The sequence below is a fragment of the Terrapene carolina genome, unplaced genomic scaffold (genome assembly GCF_002925995.2).
Source record: "Terrapene carolina triunguis isolate 2854851 unplaced genomic scaffold, T_m_triunguis-2.0 Scaffold67, whole genome shotgun sequence".
NCBI lineage: Eukaryota > Metazoa > Chordata > Testudines > Emydidae > Terrapene > Terrapene triunguis.
The window spans coordinates 33,438,724-33,455,700 of NW_020664418.1; the positions used below are offsets into that span (position 1 = coordinate 33,438,724).

The 16,977-nt window shown below is 44.9% G+C and overlaps 2 protein-coding genes across 3 annotated transcripts in view; one reads left to right on the forward strand and one right to left on the reverse strand.

Moving 5' to 3' along the window:
- The window catches only part of SQOR (sulfide quinone oxidoreductase), a 39,912-nt gene that overhangs the window by 19,068 nt on the left and 3,867 nt on the right, over positions 1-16,977 (forward strand). The window contains exons 9-10 of one of the 2 annotated variants that reach the window (XR_003899769.1): positions 836-1,014; positions 1,687-1,889. Coding sequence is in view for 1 of the 2 variants with exons in the window: in XM_024193898.2 (XP_024049666.1) it covers positions 836-1,014; positions 1,687-1,744 (237 nt within the window). In the remaining variant the exon portion in view is untranslated. Of the gene's footprint in view, positions 1-835; positions 1,015-1,686; positions 1,920-16,977 lie in introns of those variants that run through there. The other variant, XM_024193898.2, reaches the window with a different exon arrangement.
- Positions 6,076-16,856, reverse strand: LOC112102546 (nicotinamide riboside kinase 2-like). The gene is made up of 8 exons (XM_024193901.1): positions 16,553-16,856; positions 16,225-16,315; positions 9,675-9,720; positions 9,345-9,531; positions 8,013-8,084; positions 6,905-7,011; positions 6,517-6,608; positions 6,076-6,278 (listed from the first exon to the last, which is right to left on the reverse strand). The coding sequence occupies exons 1-8, from the start codon at positions 16,576-16,578 to the stop codon at positions 6,273-6,275; spliced, it is 627 nt and encodes a 208-aa protein (XP_024049669.1). The 5' UTR covers positions 16,579-16,856; the 3' UTR covers positions 6,076-6,272.

The following is a 16,977-nucleotide window of genomic DNA, read 5'->3' on the forward strand; positions in this document are numbered from 1 at the left end:
GTCTGCTGTGAAAAGTGATACTTGTCTATTTTAAAAAGTGATAAAGACTTACTAGGTAGGAATAAATACATTACAATTATTTGGATGTTTACATGTGCATAAATTGTTTTTCTTAAAGCTAATTAGGAATTTTAGGAAAACAGTGTGAAAACAGCCATCAGCAAGAGTTGGCGGCCAGACTGAGGCCAGCAAATAATTTGTCTCAAGAACCCTAAATAGAGATCAGCTTGTGCCTTCATTTCAATCTAAGACCTGAGATTTAATACCCTTCCGAGATTTGTTAGCATTCACCATATCTCTCTGGATACTCTTGTTCTCCATATAAATGTCACATCTCTTTTTGAATCATGCTAAAGTCTTGGTCTCAATGAGTTCAACAGTCTAATTACCTATTGGACTGGAAAAGTATATCCTTCGTGAGTTTTGAATTTGCCACAGTTACATTTTATGTCCTCTTGTTGTGTGAGGGAGAACAGAAGTTCCTGTCTAGCGGCCACTGGCTCAAGTTCGTAGTGAGGGAGGGAAAAGTAGTTAAATATCCTCATAACCACAAACATGCTGTCATTAACTACATACAGTTTTTTGGCAGCACCAAAAGGACTGAATGGTTCCTGCTCTAGATCCAGGGTTGAGGCCTGTTGGTACAGTGTTATAGAGAAACTTGAATTGCTGCATCTGTTATGATTTTGAAAACTACAGTTTCTAGTGCAAAACTACAGTTTCACAAGCTCATTCATTTTGAAGTGGTTTTTGGATAAACCCTCTTCAGGTAGAGCTTGCTTGTAGCACTTTGTGTAAAATGTACATGATGATGAGAAGATACCTTTCATTGTAGTACGATGGATACACTTCCTGTCCCATTGTAACAGGCTACGATAGAGTGATTCTAGCAGAATTTGACTACAATTCTCAGCCTCTGGAAACGTTTCCCATTGACCAGAGTAAGGAGAGACTACTCATGTACTACATGAAAGCTGATCTAATGCCTTTTCTTTACTGGAATGGATTACTAAAGTAAGTACTCCCAATGTATACAAACTAACTTTGGCTCCTGAGGTGATCCCATTCAAAACATACACATAATACCCATGCAGTAGGTTGTACTGTGGTTTAAAATGAGCAGATTATGTTCATCAGAATGCTTCCATTTCAGGTCACCACCATCTAACACAGGGGTTGCCAACCTGTGGCTCCAGAGCCACATGGGGCTCTTCAGAAGTTAATGTGACTCCTTGTAAAGGCACCGACTCCAAGGCTGGAGCTACAGGCGCCAACTTTCCAATGTGCCATGGGGGGCAGAGGGGATCACTACTCAACCCCTGGCTCTGCCACAGGCCCTGCCCCCACTCCACCTCTTCCTGCCCCCTTCCCTGAGCCTACAGTGCCCTCGCTCCCCCAGAGCCTCCTGCACATGAAAGCAGCTGATTGAGAGGGAGGTGGAGGTGCTGATCAGTGGGGCTCTTAGAACTCTCCTTAATTTCCTGCTCATCTATTTGCAACCTACTAGTAAACCCATGAAACTATATCCAAAACGACCCCTGTTCCCTGAAAGAAAACTTGAAGCATTGTATTTGTAACGGGTGTGGTGCTAGCTAGGAACAATAGTAAAGTTTACTCAGTTACAATGAAAGAGGTGGTCTAATTTATGTAGTATACAGTGGCTAAAACTTTTTTTCCACCCCTTAGGGGCTACTGGGGAGGTCCTGCTCCTGTAAGAAAGCTGATGCATCTTGGTTTGAAATGATGATCCAATCAACTTTACTTACTGGCCCGAACTAAGTCTAAGAAGAGGAACAATTTTTAAAGCACACACCTGTTCTCTCAAAAATAATAGCACATACTTCTGTGGATATTGTACTTGATGTATCAAAGGCCAGGTTTCTCTTGTGGTGAGAATTAAACCTTGAATTCAAAAGTAATGTAAGATGTCCTGTTACTAAAATGTCATTGGGGTTAATGGTGGAACAGTAGGGTGGAAATGATAGCAGTTATCTTCTACTGATGATAAGTACCATACCAGAGTATTGTAACACAAAGGAGAGAGTCTGAACCCAACTCTAAATAACTGGTGTCTTTTTAATAAGATCCCACTCTATATAAGTTTACTTACTAAAGCCTATTGCATCTGATTTGTTACTTTGTACACTTAGTCAGCATGGAAATGATGGGAGCTACATAATAACTGTGCAATATACCTTCCAATATTAAATGTATCATTTAAACTTCTGTTATTGTAAGACATCTATTAGTCTACATATGCAGACTAGTGATCTAAATGGTGTTTCAGTTCAAAACACTGGCTCTCTAATTATCTAGCATAGAATAAATTACCTATTTTCAGCTAAGTGGCTTAGTAGTTGTCATTCACCCATCAGCATAATCTAGTTCCTATCAAGTTAGAGGAAGTTCTGGTTTCAGCACTAATCATAGAACAGGCCTCTCTGCCTCTGTTAATCCTGACTGGAGTTCAGACAAGTCTAGAGCCAGACTTAAAAACTGACAGGAAAGGGGAAGTTCAGCTATGTGTGCAATACTGATGGATGAGAGACTTCCTTTATTCATTAGTTGCTCATGGCATTCATGGTTTGGGCAGTACTAAAATGGTTACCTTCCATTAATTTAAGTACTTTTAACTAGGGCATGCATGCTGCTATGTTGATAGGTCAAACTTACTGCACAAAGCAGGAGCTTCTTGCATTCCTCCATTTCCCCCCTGTCCCCCCCCACATGCCAGGAGCTCTGTTGCTGCTTTTTCTCCAACCAACACAGTAGGTTTTGAAGCAGGAAGGAATCAATCTCCCTCTCACTGATCTGCCCCATAGGTGTCCTTGGGGGAACCATTTAAGAACAATTACACCTCTACCTCGATATAACTCTGTCCTTGGGAGCCAAAAAATCCTACCACCTATTAGTGAAACTGCATTCTATCAAACTTGCTTTGATCCGCCAGAGTGCACAGCCCCGCCCCCCCCAGAGCACTGCTCTACCACGTTATATCAGAATTCGTGTTATAGCAGGTCACGTTATATCTGGGTAAGGAAAGACAGCAGTGATAGGTATTATGCTGGAAGGTGATTGTGCTGATAGATTGAAGTGGTCAATGGCAATTTCAGAGCAAGTGCTAAAGCCGTGGCTGGGAAGAAGGTCAGATGTCACCCCATCAATAGGGTTCTGGCCCATACTGTGAAATATTGGACTTAATCTGAGGTGGCAGTTGATAAAAGCTACCCTGGATAGACAACTGCTAAATTGAGGGTGAGGTGTCAAACTCAAGCCCCGCCCCTCAAAGTGTTTTAAATTTACATAATACTAATGTTCCTTAATGTTTAGTCTAATTTAAAACAAGGGAAGAATGGGGAATGGATTAGAGAACAGACGGCTGATTAAACTGTTAAGGAGGGATCTGAAGACAACTGTGGTAGGCAGTAGTATGAATAAACATCCAGAGCAAACAAGAATAGGGCAAGAAGGAGGCCATAAAAAGGACAAGAATCTTGTACTTCATGCACCCCGTGAAGTGGAGAATGGTAGAGAGAAGACTTGTCAGCTGTGTTTCAGATATAACAGAGGAGGGAAAGTTAAGAGGCCAAAAATACTCCAGGTAGTCCAAATGAGATGACTGCTGCATAAAGGATTAAGCAATGGTGATAGCAAGACAGTTGTATATCAATTATCTTAAAACAGCCCCAACTGGCAGGTCTTGGTAAAAGACTACATAGGAGGGAAGGAGAGCTAAGACCAGAATAACAGCAATTGCAACACTAGAAGACAATAAGGATAGAGTTCTATTGATAGTGCTTACACCAGAATGAGCCTCTCACAACAGTCCTTTGAGGGAAGGAACAAAGATTAGGTGACTTGCCCAGCGTCAATCTGTCATGGAGAAGAGACTTGAATTTGGATCTCCCAGTGCCCACATTAGCATCCTCACCAGTAGAGCATTCTTCATTTCCAGTTGTCAGCTTGGGCTAAGTGGAAGAAGTTTGAGATGATAGACAGCCAAGAGCTGCAGCTTCCAAATCTAGGAAATGTGATCAGAAGTGATAAAGTCATGAAATGGATGAAATCAGAGGAAGAGAACTGAGGGATGCTAACCTTCTCCTCCACTTGTTCGCAACACAAAATGCTGTAGTAATAGTCAGCAAGGTAGGAGAAGCAAGCCTTGAAAGCAAAGAAATGCAAAAGCAGCAAGTTACAGATTAAGAATAAAGAAAAATACCCCCTGTATTTGAGCAGGAAGAGGCCATTTGTGTTTCTTGGTCAGTGTAGATCCCCCTAACATGGGAGATTCAAGGGGAAAGTCTAGACAGTATGTATCAGATAGAACTTGAACCCAAATTCTGATCTCATTTACACCAGTATTTGGCAAATCCATTTAAACCTGACGTGGACTGGTGCAAAAGATGAAAATGAAGCTCTAAATATCAGGGGAGAGCAAAGGCAAAATAAGGGACACTACTTGTGGAAAATCCACTGTACTTGTGTAGAGTGTAGAAGATGAACTTATATCTCCAAAAAGAGTGCATTTCTGTCACATTAACCTTTTGCTCTTACCCTCAATGGAAAAAATGAGGGACTATACTGTTTCATAGAAATGTAGAGATGGAAGGGACATCAAGAAGTCAAGTCCAAGCCTCTCTGCAGTGTCAGGACCAAATAAACCTATGCCATCCATGACAGTTGTCCAAACTGTTTTTAAAACAAAAAAAAAACCTTCCAATTAGGGAATTCCACAACCTCCTGTGGAAACACATTCCAGAGCTTAACTAAACTTATCGATAGATATTAGGAAAATACTTTAACCTAGGTCTTCCTTGCCACAGATTAAACTCATTATTTCTTGTCATACCTAAAAGGACATGGAAAACAATTGATCACAGTTCGCTTTTAAGATATTTACATATTTTAAGTCCCCCCTCAGTCGTCTTTTCTCAAGGAACATGCCCAGGTTTGTTTGTTTTTGTTCTCCTCCCCTGGACTCTCTCCAATAAGTCCACATTTTTTACAGGGTGGCAGCCAGAACCGGACACAGTTTGCATCTATGGATGTAAGAGCCAAGTCTCTTGACACATAAATTGGGACTTTTTTTAAAAATAGGAGTACTTATTGAGAGTCAGAGCACAGAAAAAAGTACACTTTTCTGTAGGCTATATACTACTCTAAGGAAGCCAGGAAATCTGAGGGAGCATACCATAATACTAAACAAGTGTAATATAGTTTAAGTGTTAATTAGTATTTACTTTGAAAGTCTGTGCTGGGAGACTAAGTTGTAGTAGGTTTAGATGGTCATCAATTTCAATCCCTTCTGTCTGTTTTACCTGTTATTTACTTTAGGTGTTCCTGTGCCACTGAAAATGGTTTTTGCTTAAACCTAACACCTTCCATGGCTAACCTATTTGGTCACTTCTACTCATGCTAGAATTTGATAAAGATGTCAAACTAGTTACATTTTAGGATCCTGCTAGCCTTTGCTCCTATAATACATTCCCATGTAAGCAAATGGGAGGGGAGGGTTGTATTATAAGGATCAAATAAGATGTATTACAAAAACTCACCTTATTTTCTCCATTTCTGCTTTTCACAACAGTCCCATTCTTTAATCCAAGATAAAAGCATCTGCTAAGTGTTGTTGGGTTTTTTTGGGGGGGGGAGGGGAGAATCACTCCATTTACCCTAACCCCACAACTGAGTTCCATTTCATCACAAACCATTTTTTAATCAGTGAGAATTTCTTCAAGTTTACATGCCTCTATCACATTCAATGCTGAAGGAAAAGGCATAAAAATAATCTGAAATGACAGTACACTTGAGATTCTATTGGTCAGCATTGAATGGGAAGTGTTAATAGTGGAAAGGATACAGCTGTAACTTAGAGTATGGACTTATTGACAATGGCAGTGCCATTGTACTTCCAACTGGCAAGTGTGCTACCATATTCAAGAAGTCAAAAAAGTCTAAATAAATGCATATAAATTTAAAATACAGGCCCATTCCAAGGACAACTACTTTTCTCCATATCTGGGATATGGAAGCTTGTCTCAAACTTTAAGCATGAACTAAACTACAGAGACTTCATGGAGGGGAAATGCTTTAATCAAGGCCACATTTAACTCCATGAGTTTCAGGTGAAAACTGAACGAAGTCCAATTTTAAAAAGTGAAAAAGGAAATCTTAACAAGCTGAAGCTTAACTGCCAAAGTCTGGTACGCATAAAAAGTAAGTTAGTGTTAACAGGCTTCTTTTTAGATCATAGGAATCCATCGGCTGCTTGTCTATCTCTGTAAAACGAAGGAAATTTCAGTGTTTGACATTATACATAAGAGGCTCACTTACAATAGTGTACACAATTAACAGCTTTGTTTTCCTGTCTGACAACACTAGTAGTCCCCCTTCTACTGAGTACAACTACCAATCACTGAGTTTCTGAAAGAAGTATTTAAAGAGTCACTCTTGTTCATTTTAGAAACATTAAGCCAGTTTGCCATTGCAGTGAGGTACGCTTCGTTTGTTTTTTACCTGCATAAGCAGCAGTTTCTCAATCTTGTTCTGGATCTGTTCATAAACTTCATTAAACAGCTCCTTCTTTGATTTTGTTCCATCCAATTGAACTTAAAAATATTTTAAAAAGTTAAAATTGAGACATTTCTGAATGAAGACAAAAACATCCTGATAACATCCTAGAATTACAATCCTATCAAATCTCTAGATTTTTTTTATAAACATAGGCCAGGAACTAGACCAATCCCAAAGAAATTTAACTACCTTAAATACATCACAAGTAGCACTGGTTCAAATCTACTCACTGAATTAAGTTATTTAAATTGTACCCTCTCTCCCAGAGCAGACAGTAGAAACAAACTTCCCTATACACTAGTCTTGAGCTTCCACCATCCAATATACTTACCCACATCCACTTTGAGGTCCTCCATTATTTTCTTATGTTTAACATACATGGGCCAGACATGGCCATCAAACAATCCAGGAGGATCTGGTACAGTGTAGTTCCTTGACCTAGAGATTATAAAGACAGTGATACATAAGTATTTCTTTTTACAAGGTAAGAAGTTTAGATACAGTGCACTCAATCTCTTTACCCACCACCAAATGAAAACTAGTTCTCTTGATGTTAATTCTCTGAATTTTTGTCAAAGTTGATATGTTATGTATCGGCTGCAAAAAAGATTGAAGACAAAACAGAATAATGAAGTGTGATATGACAGGTATGGCAGGTTGCAGAAATGACAGATTAAGATTCTCAGAACTCTACATCAACTGACCTTACTTACACGATATTAGTTCATATCAAGAATTGCTGTAGCTTTTGGACATCATACATTAAATTATGGCATGAAACAGAAGAGAAACTTTCATGTTTTGAACTTCAAAAGTGGCCAGTCCCTAGCAAAGGTAGGCCAAAAAGCTGTTTTCACCAGTGGAGCATAACCTGCTTTCAGGAAGGGGTAAGCTCCACCAGTGCAAAGAGTGCTTTACCTTCTTACAGGAGTTTGCACCAATACTGCTATACCAGTGGCTGAAATTTGGTCAAATCCCACATGTAAACAAGGCCCAAAAGCTTAGTTTCTCGTAAAGCAGTGAAGGGAAAAGATAGCGGAGTACTAACTGGCAATTTTACCGTTAAAGAAAACTCTTCTCATTTAGGCAATTCTTAAACCCTGAAGACACAATCATGAAGACAATGTCAAGAGATTGTCTAGAAAGCCATATCCCAAACAATTCAGACCTCGCAGGTTCTTTTGCATCTCTCATCCTTTGAGCTTTAGGGCCCATTTCAGTTATATATTGGCTTTTGATACCAGCTAGTATATTTCTAGAACTTTGCAGGAACTTCTCAGATACCATGGAGTATGCAACTAAATGACTAACCCAGTAAATCTAAGACTCTCTCAAGCATCCTCTACTGCTGCCTGAACCAAATAAAGCTTTATAAATAAAATGTAGTAATTACCAGATTACCTTATTGATTACTTCATTTAAGAAAAAACAAAGCCTACCTCCTCCTTCTCTTGCATTCTTCATATGGAATGGAAAGAAAGTACCGATGGTTGAATATCTCAATCAATGGTCTGAAAAAGAAATTCTGTTTTTTGTGTATTTTACAGCTACTCTATTTGATCTGCATAAGAACTAAAGGTGCACCATTAGTAAGAACATTAGTGGAGATTTTTTTACACCTTCCTATGATTTCTGATTGGCAATTGTCAGCAGGATACCCAGTTGCATGGGCTGTCTGATGACGGTATGACAATTCCAATAATTTTAGGTGCCGCTTTAAAAAGTTAAGCATATAAATTGTAAGTAGAGCTGAGTGAATTTTTTCCAGACATGGTTTATTAATAAAAACTGCAGTTTCAGTCAACCTGAAGCTATTTGCAACTTTAACAATAATATGCCCAAGAGTTTTGGCCAAAATCCTCCCTCCCAGGACTTAGATGCAATTCACAAAATGGTCAGAGCAAGACCGGGTGGTTCAGTGGTAAGGGCACTAGCCTAGGACTTGAGAGACCCAAGTGGCAAGTCATTTAGCTTCTCTGTGCCTCAGTTCCATCTATAAAATAGAACTAATACTTCCCTAGCTCACGGGCATCGTGACGAGAAATAGAAGCTGATGAAAAACACTGTGTAAGAGGTAGGTATGTTCTATACCTTTAGCTTAGTGGTTACGATTAATGTATTTGTCGTTCATAATGACAATAATTCGTCATTGAGGTAGGGAAAGTGAGAATTACCCTATAGTTTGGTGGCTGTGGCACTCACTAAGGATGTGGGAGATCAACATTCAAGACCCTGCTCCAATGACCACTTACAGGAAGTGGAACAGTTTCAACGGGAGAGACTGAGAAACCTGCCACCAGCATATCCTATAGCCTGAGGGTCAGGAACTCTCCTGCAATGTGGGAGACCAATGTTCAAATCCCTTCTCCACATCAGGTAGAGGGGAGAATTGAACCTTGCCTCCCACATCCCAGGGGGTTCCCTAATCACTTGACCAAAGTTTATAAGGGGGATCCACCTTTTTTTGACCCATTTCATGAATCTAGCCCTTTAAAAATGCCTGAAACAATATGTTCTGGGACAAATAGGATGTTTTGTTTGACCCAATATGGATTTTTTTTTTAATTTGCCAACTATTTTGCAATTTTTAGATTTGTTTCAAACCAATTTTGTATTTTTCAGAATTACCAGCAAACAGAAAAATCAGTTATTTGCCCAACTCTAGTTTTAAGAATCACAGTTTGACTTCCTGCAACTTTACCTAATAGAAAACAAAATACATATCAAGCCAGAATTACTAGTTATCAGACATATTGTAAGTCTTTAGTTACCTGTAAGTGTAAAGAAGAAAGCCTTCTACAATAAGAATATGGATTGTTTCATCTCTCTCTTCTGAATACTGTAATATTTTGGCATCCAAGGTGTTATTGATGCCATGTGAGCGTTCAAACTTAATTGGGTTTTTCATCCAAGCATTGATGGTACTCATCATAGCTTCCATATCCAAGGCACTAATAACTAAGACAAAAGCCCAGAAGAGTAATTAAGTGCTATGACTATCAGAAGAGTTACCAGAAGAAAAGCAACATGAACAGGATAGAGAACAGATCCTGTTAAGAGTTACAATTTCTACATGGATGGTTCAACAAGCAGGGCCTTACCATCATACTGTTTAAATCCATCTTCAACTTCTATGTCGTCCTGGGGCTGAAACAGTGATAAAGAGAACAGCTTTAGTCTGACCGGCTACTGCAAAGCTCAACATTCATTTTAAAGCAAGATTAAAGATCTGAACTTCACTGGAAAACATCCCTTTGCATGTGAGTGTTAGGGGGCTTATTCCTTCACCCTCTCACTTCCCTGGTCCTTCTTGCATGAACAGAGAGCAACAATACCCGAAGTCCAAAGGTGCAAACAATTTGATGTTTATTGGGGTGAACTTCCAGCAAGCATGATTCGAGTTTCCTTCCTCAGTGTCCTCCTTCCCAGCTCTTGACACCACAGAGCCTTGCCTATGTCCCTGTTCCCATTCCCTCCCCCGCAGCGAAACATGATTCCAATTCCCCCATCCCCCCCTTACTTCCTGATTGACTGTAGACTATATAGTAAAACTTGAGTTCTGTTTAGCTATACCTTAACCAATCATTTTACTGAAATTTAACTAACCAATCCTAACATACTGTAACATGGCTATTTAACCAATTATATCCCACCACCTTAATTGGTTTACACCCAACAAAATTAATTATACAGCAGACAGAAACAATCACAGAACCAGACAGAGATCATACAGACAAACAATAGGGAAGTGGAGACTACAGTGATAGAACAATACAGAAATGAGGATTTCACATCCCAGCTATTGATAAGTGAGTTCTTGCCAGACAGGATGCTATCAAACTGTGGCCTGGTCTACACTACGAGGTTAGGTCGACTTTAGCCGCGTTAAATCGACTTAAGCCTGGACACGTTTACACTACGAAGCCCTTTCTTTCGACTTAAAGGGCCCTTTAAACCGGTTTCTTAACACCACCTCGACAAGGGGATTAGCGATAAAATCGGCCTTAGGGGGTCGGAATTGGGTTAGTGTGGATGGAATTCGACATTATTGGCCTCCGGGAGCTATCCCACAGTGCTTCATTGTGACCGCTCTGGACAGCACTCTCAACTCAGATGCACTGGCCAGGTAGACAGGAAAAGCCCCGCGAATGTTTGAATTTCATTTCCTGTTTGCTCAGCGTGGAGAGCACAGGTGACCATGCAGAGCTCATCAGCACAGGTAACCGCGATGGAGTCCCAGTCCCAGGATCGCAGAAGAGCTCCAGCCTGGACCGAACGGGAGGTACAGGATCTGATCGCCATCTGGGGAGATGAATCAGTGCTCGCCGAACTCCGAAGCAGTAAAAGAAATGGCAAAACATTAGAAAAGATCTCCAAGGCCATGAAGGACAGAGGCCATAACAGGGACGCACAGCAGTGCCGCGTGAAAATTAAGGAGCTAAGGCAAGCCTACCAGAAAGCCAGAGACGCAAACGGAAGGTCCGGGGCTGAGCCGCAAACATGCCGCTACTACGCGGAGCTGCATGCCATTCTAGGGGGTGCAGCCACCACTAGCCCAAGCGTGTGCTATGAGTCCCTCGCTGGAAACAGGGAAGCGGGTTCGGCGGACGAGGAAGATGAGGATGGAGAGAACATAGATAGCTCACAGCAGCAAGGAAGCGGAGAAACCAGTTACCCCAACAGCCAGGATATGTTTGTCACCCTGGACCTGGAACCAGTAACCCCCGAACTCACCCAAGACCCTGAGGGCACACAGGGGACCTCTGGTGAGTGTACCTTTGTAAATATTACACATGGTTTAAAAACAAGCGTGTTTAATGATTAATTTGCCCTGGCAATCGCGGCCAGTACAGCTACTGGAAAAGTCTGTTAACGTGTATGGGGATGGAGCGGAAATCCTCCAGGGACATCTCCAGAAAGCTCTCCTTCATGTACTCCCAAAGCCTTTGCAAAAGGTTTCTGGGGAGGGCTGCCTTATCCCGTCCGCCATAGTAGGACACTTTACCACGCCAGGCCAGTAGCACGTAGTCTGGAATCATTGCATAACAAAGCATGGCAGCGTATGGTCCCGGTGTTTGCTGGCATGCAGACAACATCCATTCCTTATCGCTCTTTGTTATCCTCAGGAGAGTGATATCATTCACGGTCACCTGGTTGAAATGGCGCAATTTTATTAAGGGGACATTCAGAGGTGCCCCTTCCTGCTCTGCTGAACAGAAATATTCCCCGCTGTTAACCACGCGGTGGGGGGGAGGGGTGAAGTGACCATCCCAGAGAATTGGGTGTGTGGGGGAGGGGAGTTAGTTGGGTTTGTGCTGCATGTTAAACCTGAAACCGCAGCCCCTCCTTTTACATTGCAAACCCATTTTAAATGGCCAACCCAACGGGTGCTTGGTATGGTTAATGAGAGCAGTACTGTTTTAAAGCATCCCCACTTGTTAACAAGGTTAAAAAAGCCAAAAGACTGTGTCTTACCATGGCTGCCTGCAAGCTGAAATCTGTGGCCTGGCACTGCGTGAGTGATCTCTCACACCAAACCGGCAGGCCCTCAATATAAGAGGAAAAATGCGACCTTGTAACGAAAGCACATGTGCTGTGTGATGTGAACAGCAAAATCTAACGTGAAAGAGTGTACCCATTGTTCTCTAAAATGTATCTTTTTTAAACAACTCTCCCTTCTCCTCCACCAGCTGCAAATGTTGCACCTTCACAGAGGCTAGTGAATATTCGAAGAAGGAAGCGAAGGACGCGTGACGAAATGTTCACTGAACTACAGACTGCCTCCCACGCTGACAGAGCACAGCAGAATGCGTGGAGGCAGTCAATGACTGATTTTAAAAAAGCCCAATATGAGCGAGAGGAGAGGTGGCGTGCTGAATCGCGGGCTGAAGAGGAGAAGTTGCGTGCTGAAACGCGGGCTGAAGATGAGAGGTGGCGTCAACTTGTACTCAGAAAGCAAGAGTCGATGCTCCGGCTGCTGGAGCATCAAAGTGATATGCTCCTGCGTATGGTTGAGCTGCAGGAAAGGCAGCAGGAGCAGAGACCGCCGCTACAGCCCCTCTGTAACCAACAGCCCTCCTCCCCAAGTCCCATTGCCTCCTCACCCAGACGCCCAAGAACACGGTGGGGGGGGCCTCCGGCCACACAATCACTCCAGCCTAGATGATTTCCAGTGCAATAAGTTTTAAAGTGCACTGTGTCCTTTTCCTTCCCTCCCTCCTCCCCCACCCATCCAGGCCTACCTTTGCAATTATCCCCCTAGTTGTGTGCTGAATTAATAAAGAATGCATGAATGTGAAGTAACAATGACTTTATTGCCTCTGCAAGTGGTGCTCGAAGGGGGGGAGGGTAGTAGGGGAGGGTGGGGTGGTTGGTTTACAGGGAAGTATAGAGTTAACCGGGTGGGGGGGGGGTGTAGGGGCGGAGGGTTCATCAAGGAGAAACAAACAGAAGTTTCACTCCGTAGCCTGGCCAGTCACAAAACTGGTTTTCAACACTTCTCTGATGCGCACCGCGCCCTGCTGTGCTCCTCTAACCGCCCTGGTGTCTGGCTGCGCGTAATCAGCGGCCAGGCGATTTGCCTCAACCTCCCACCCCGCCATAAATGTCTCCCCCTTACTTTCACAGATATTGTGGAGCACACAGCAAGCAGCAATAACAATGGGGATATTCTTTTCGCTAAGGTCTGAGCGAGTCAGTAAGCTGCGCCAGCGCGCTTTTAAACGCCCAAATGCACATTCCACCACCATTCGGCACTTGCTCAGCCTGTAGTTGAACAGGTCCTGACTCCTGTCCAGGCTGCCTGTGTACGGCTTCATGAGCCATGGCATTAAGGGGTAGGCTGGGTCCCCAAGGATAACGATAGGCATTTCAACATCCCCAATGGTTATTTTCTGGTCCGGGAAGAAAGTCCCTTCCTCCAGCTTTCGAAACAGAAGAGAGTGCCTGAAGACGCGAGCATCATGTACCCTTCCCGGCCAGCCCACGTTGATGTCGGTGAAACGTCCCTTGTGATCCACCAGGGCTTGCAGCAGCATTGAAAAGTACCCCTTGCGGTTTATGTACTCGGTGGCTTGGTGCGCCGGTGCCAAGATAGGGATATGGGTTCCGTCTATCGCCCCACCACAGTTTGGGAATCCCATTGCAGCAAAGCCATCCACTATGTCCTGCACGTTTCCCAGAGTCACTACCCTTGATATCACCAGGTCTCTCATTGCCCTGGCAACTTGGATCACAGCAGCCCCCACAGTAGATTTGCCCACTCCAAATTGATTCCCGACTGACCGGTAGCTGTCTGGCGTTGCAAGCTTCCACAGGGCTATCGCCACTCGCTTCTCAACTGTGAGGGCTGCTCTCATCCTGGTATTCTGGCGCTTCAGGGCAGGGGAAAGCAAGTCACAAAGTTCCATGAAAGTGCCCTTACGCATGCGAAAGTTTCGCAGCCACTGGGCATCGTCCCAGACCTGCAACACGATGCGGTCCCACCAGTCTGTGCTTGTTTCCCGGGCCCAGAATCGGCGGTCCACGGCATGAACCTGCCCCAGTAACACCATGATTTCCACATTGCTGGGGCCTGTGCCTTGTGAGAGGTCCATGTCAATTTCCTCATCACTATCGTCGCCGCGCTGCAATCGCCTCCTCCTCAGCTGGTCCTGGTTTTGCTTTGGCATGTCCAGGAGGCTCTGCATATACTCCAGGACAATGCGCGTGGTGTTCATAGTGCTCATAATTGCCGTGGTGATCTGAGCGGGATCCATGATCCCAGTGATAGCTATGGCATCTGGTCTGAAAAAAGGCGCGAAACTAGTATCTAAAGACCAGGGGAAGAAGGGAGGGAGGGAGGGGCGAGTGACGACATGGCATACAGGTACAGGGAATTAAAATCAAGAAAGGTGGCTGTGCATCAGGGAGAAATACAAACAACTGTCACACAGAATGCCCCCCCCCAGAGACTGAACTCCTAAGCCTGGGTTTAGCGGGCCGTTGATTTGACGGAGGGAGGGGGGAAGGAAATGAATACAGAACAAATCTATTTTTTACATCTTAAGACGACAGTGCAGCATGACTGATAGCCCTCGGCATTGTCTGGGTGCTTGGTAGCAATGTAACCCTACGTGTGCCAGCCACATGTCTGCCAGCACCCAGATCGCCCTCGGCCTTTTCTGGGTGCTTAGCAGACAATACTTGGCAGAAAATAGTATACTATGACTGGTAGCCATCATCATCCAACGAGGACGGTTAAAGGCAAGGGGTTGCTGCTGTGTAGCAATATATGCTGTACAGTATCCAGAAGGATCGGTAAAGGCGCTCAGGCTACAATAATCTATGACCATTTCAGGCAACATGTAAATTTGTCTGACGAGGACGGTTACCAGTCGTAATAAACCATCTATTGCCAAAAGGCAAGGGGCTGGTGCAATGCAGCCCTACGGCTGCCAGCCCCACAGCTACCAGCATCCCGATCGCCGATGAAGGCTACCAGTCATGCTGCACCGTATACCGCCAAAAGGCAGTAAGCTGCTGCTGCTGTTTAGCAATGCAGTCCCACGTTTGCCGGCATCCGGAAGACATATGGTGACGGTGAGCTGAGCGGGCTCAATGCTTGGCGTGGTATGTTGTCTGCACAGGTAACCCAGGTAAAAAGGCGCGAATCTATTGTCTGCCGTTGCTGTGACGGCGGGGGAGGGGCCTGACGCAATGTACCCAGAACCCCCCGCGGCACTGCTTTGCATCATTCGGGCATTGCGATCTCAACCCATAATTCCAATGGGCGCCGGAGACTCCGGGAACTGTGGGATAGGTACCATAGTGCAATGCGCCGGAAGTCGACGCTAGCCTCGGTACTGTGGACGCGGTCCGCCGACTTCATGCACTTAGAGCATTTTATGTGGGGACACACACAATCGGCTGCATACAACCGGTTTCTATAAAACCGGCTTCTAGAAATCCGACCTAATTTTGTAGTGTAGACATAGCCTGTGTTTCCTTTTACATCTTCTAGGCTTTTCCCTTTCTCTGGAGGTGATAGGAATATCAGGACAGAATTGTATTCCTAACAGCCCAATAGCACCTTATTTCTATGTGACTAGTTTGGAATGTGATGCTGTGACCGTTCACTTCCCAGATTATGGCTGCCTGTGCTGCTTAGCCAAAGGCTTAGCCTAAGAACAGAGCCTCAGACGGTCACAGTACGAGACGGCCCTTACACCGGCAGACAGTGATTTTGATTCTTTCTTTCTTTCTTTCTTTCTTTTATACCGCTATAACTAGCTAAGTGATCAGAATACACCTAAATTCTTAAAGTATAGGCCTTTGCAGACAGGCCTGAATATCTATATCCTAACAGTGAGTGCCTTAACCCATCACAGGGTTTGTTTGTGGCAAGATAAGAAGCAGTAACAAGACTGTGATAAAGCGGTTGGCTCCTTTATCTTCCCACTAACGTAGAGTGCTCCAAGAAAGTGGAAAGTCATCAGGACACTGCCCAGGAGCTTATCCACCAGCCACACAGCTGGCCCCAGCCCAGTCACCCCCTGCCAGCAGCACAGGGTGCGCCAGTGACAAGCACCTTTGGCCATGAGCAGGAAGCGGAGCGGGGCGCCCAGGAGTCCTGGGTCACCTCATGTACAGGCTCCCCCACAGGCCACTCACCTTGAAGAAGTCATCCTGATGCACCACGCTGCAGTTGGGCAGGGCCTGCATGAGCTTGTAGGTCAGCGTGGTCTTGCCTCCATTGGTGACCCTAGGGCAGGACAGGGACCGTTAGACGGCGCTGGGCTCCGCAGGCCACGGGCACCACCAACCCCAGCCCCGTGCGCTGACCTCGCCACCTCACTGGGGCAGCTGCAGCAGACCACAGGGGGGAGGAAGGCGTCACCAGGGGGCTCCTCATGAGCGTTCCCTCCCGCAGCCCCCTCCCGGCCGCCCACCCAGCGATTTCCCTACACACCCCCGAACTCCCCCATCCCCCGGCTCTCACCCGCCGATGCCGACGATGATGTTCATGGTGCGGCAGCAAGCCGCCCGCGCTTCCCTTACAGCCTGTTCCTATGGGGGGAGACGGAGAGAACAGGGGGTCCGGGAGCTGCCGCTCGTCCGAGCCGGGACCCGGTGGAGGAGAGAGAGAAGGAGGGAGGAGAAGAAGCAGAAGAAGGTGAGTGGGGGGGGGAGAAACAATCGTCAACTACAGAGCAGCGCCATGGTCCCGGGAGGAGGGAGCAGCTGGGCTCGTCGGGGCCGCACCGAAGCGCTCCGCAAAAGGGGCAAACAACCGCCGCGCCAAGATTCCCTCACGCTGCCACACGCCCATTGGGCAGCGGGCCCACTCCAACACACCGCGACTACTCAGCCTATACCCAATCAGAGCACAGCACCGTCCACGCTACACCACCCATTGGCTGGCGG

What these genes read in the sequence shown, in the direction of transcription:
- LOC112102546 (XM_024193901.1), bottom strand. Translation starts at nt 16,578, where the DNA reads ATGAACATCATCGTCGGCATCGGCGG. An exon ending in TGGATTTAAACAGTATGATG is followed by an intron (nt 9,532 to 9,674) that starts GTAAGGCCCTGC and finishes CTTTTGTCTTAG; the next exon opens with TTATTAGTGCCTTGGATATG. An exon ending in GGACCTCAAAGTGGATGTGG is followed by an intron (nt 6,609 to 6,904) that starts GTAAGTATATTG and finishes AATATTTTTAAG; the next exon opens with TTCAATTGGATGGAACAAAA.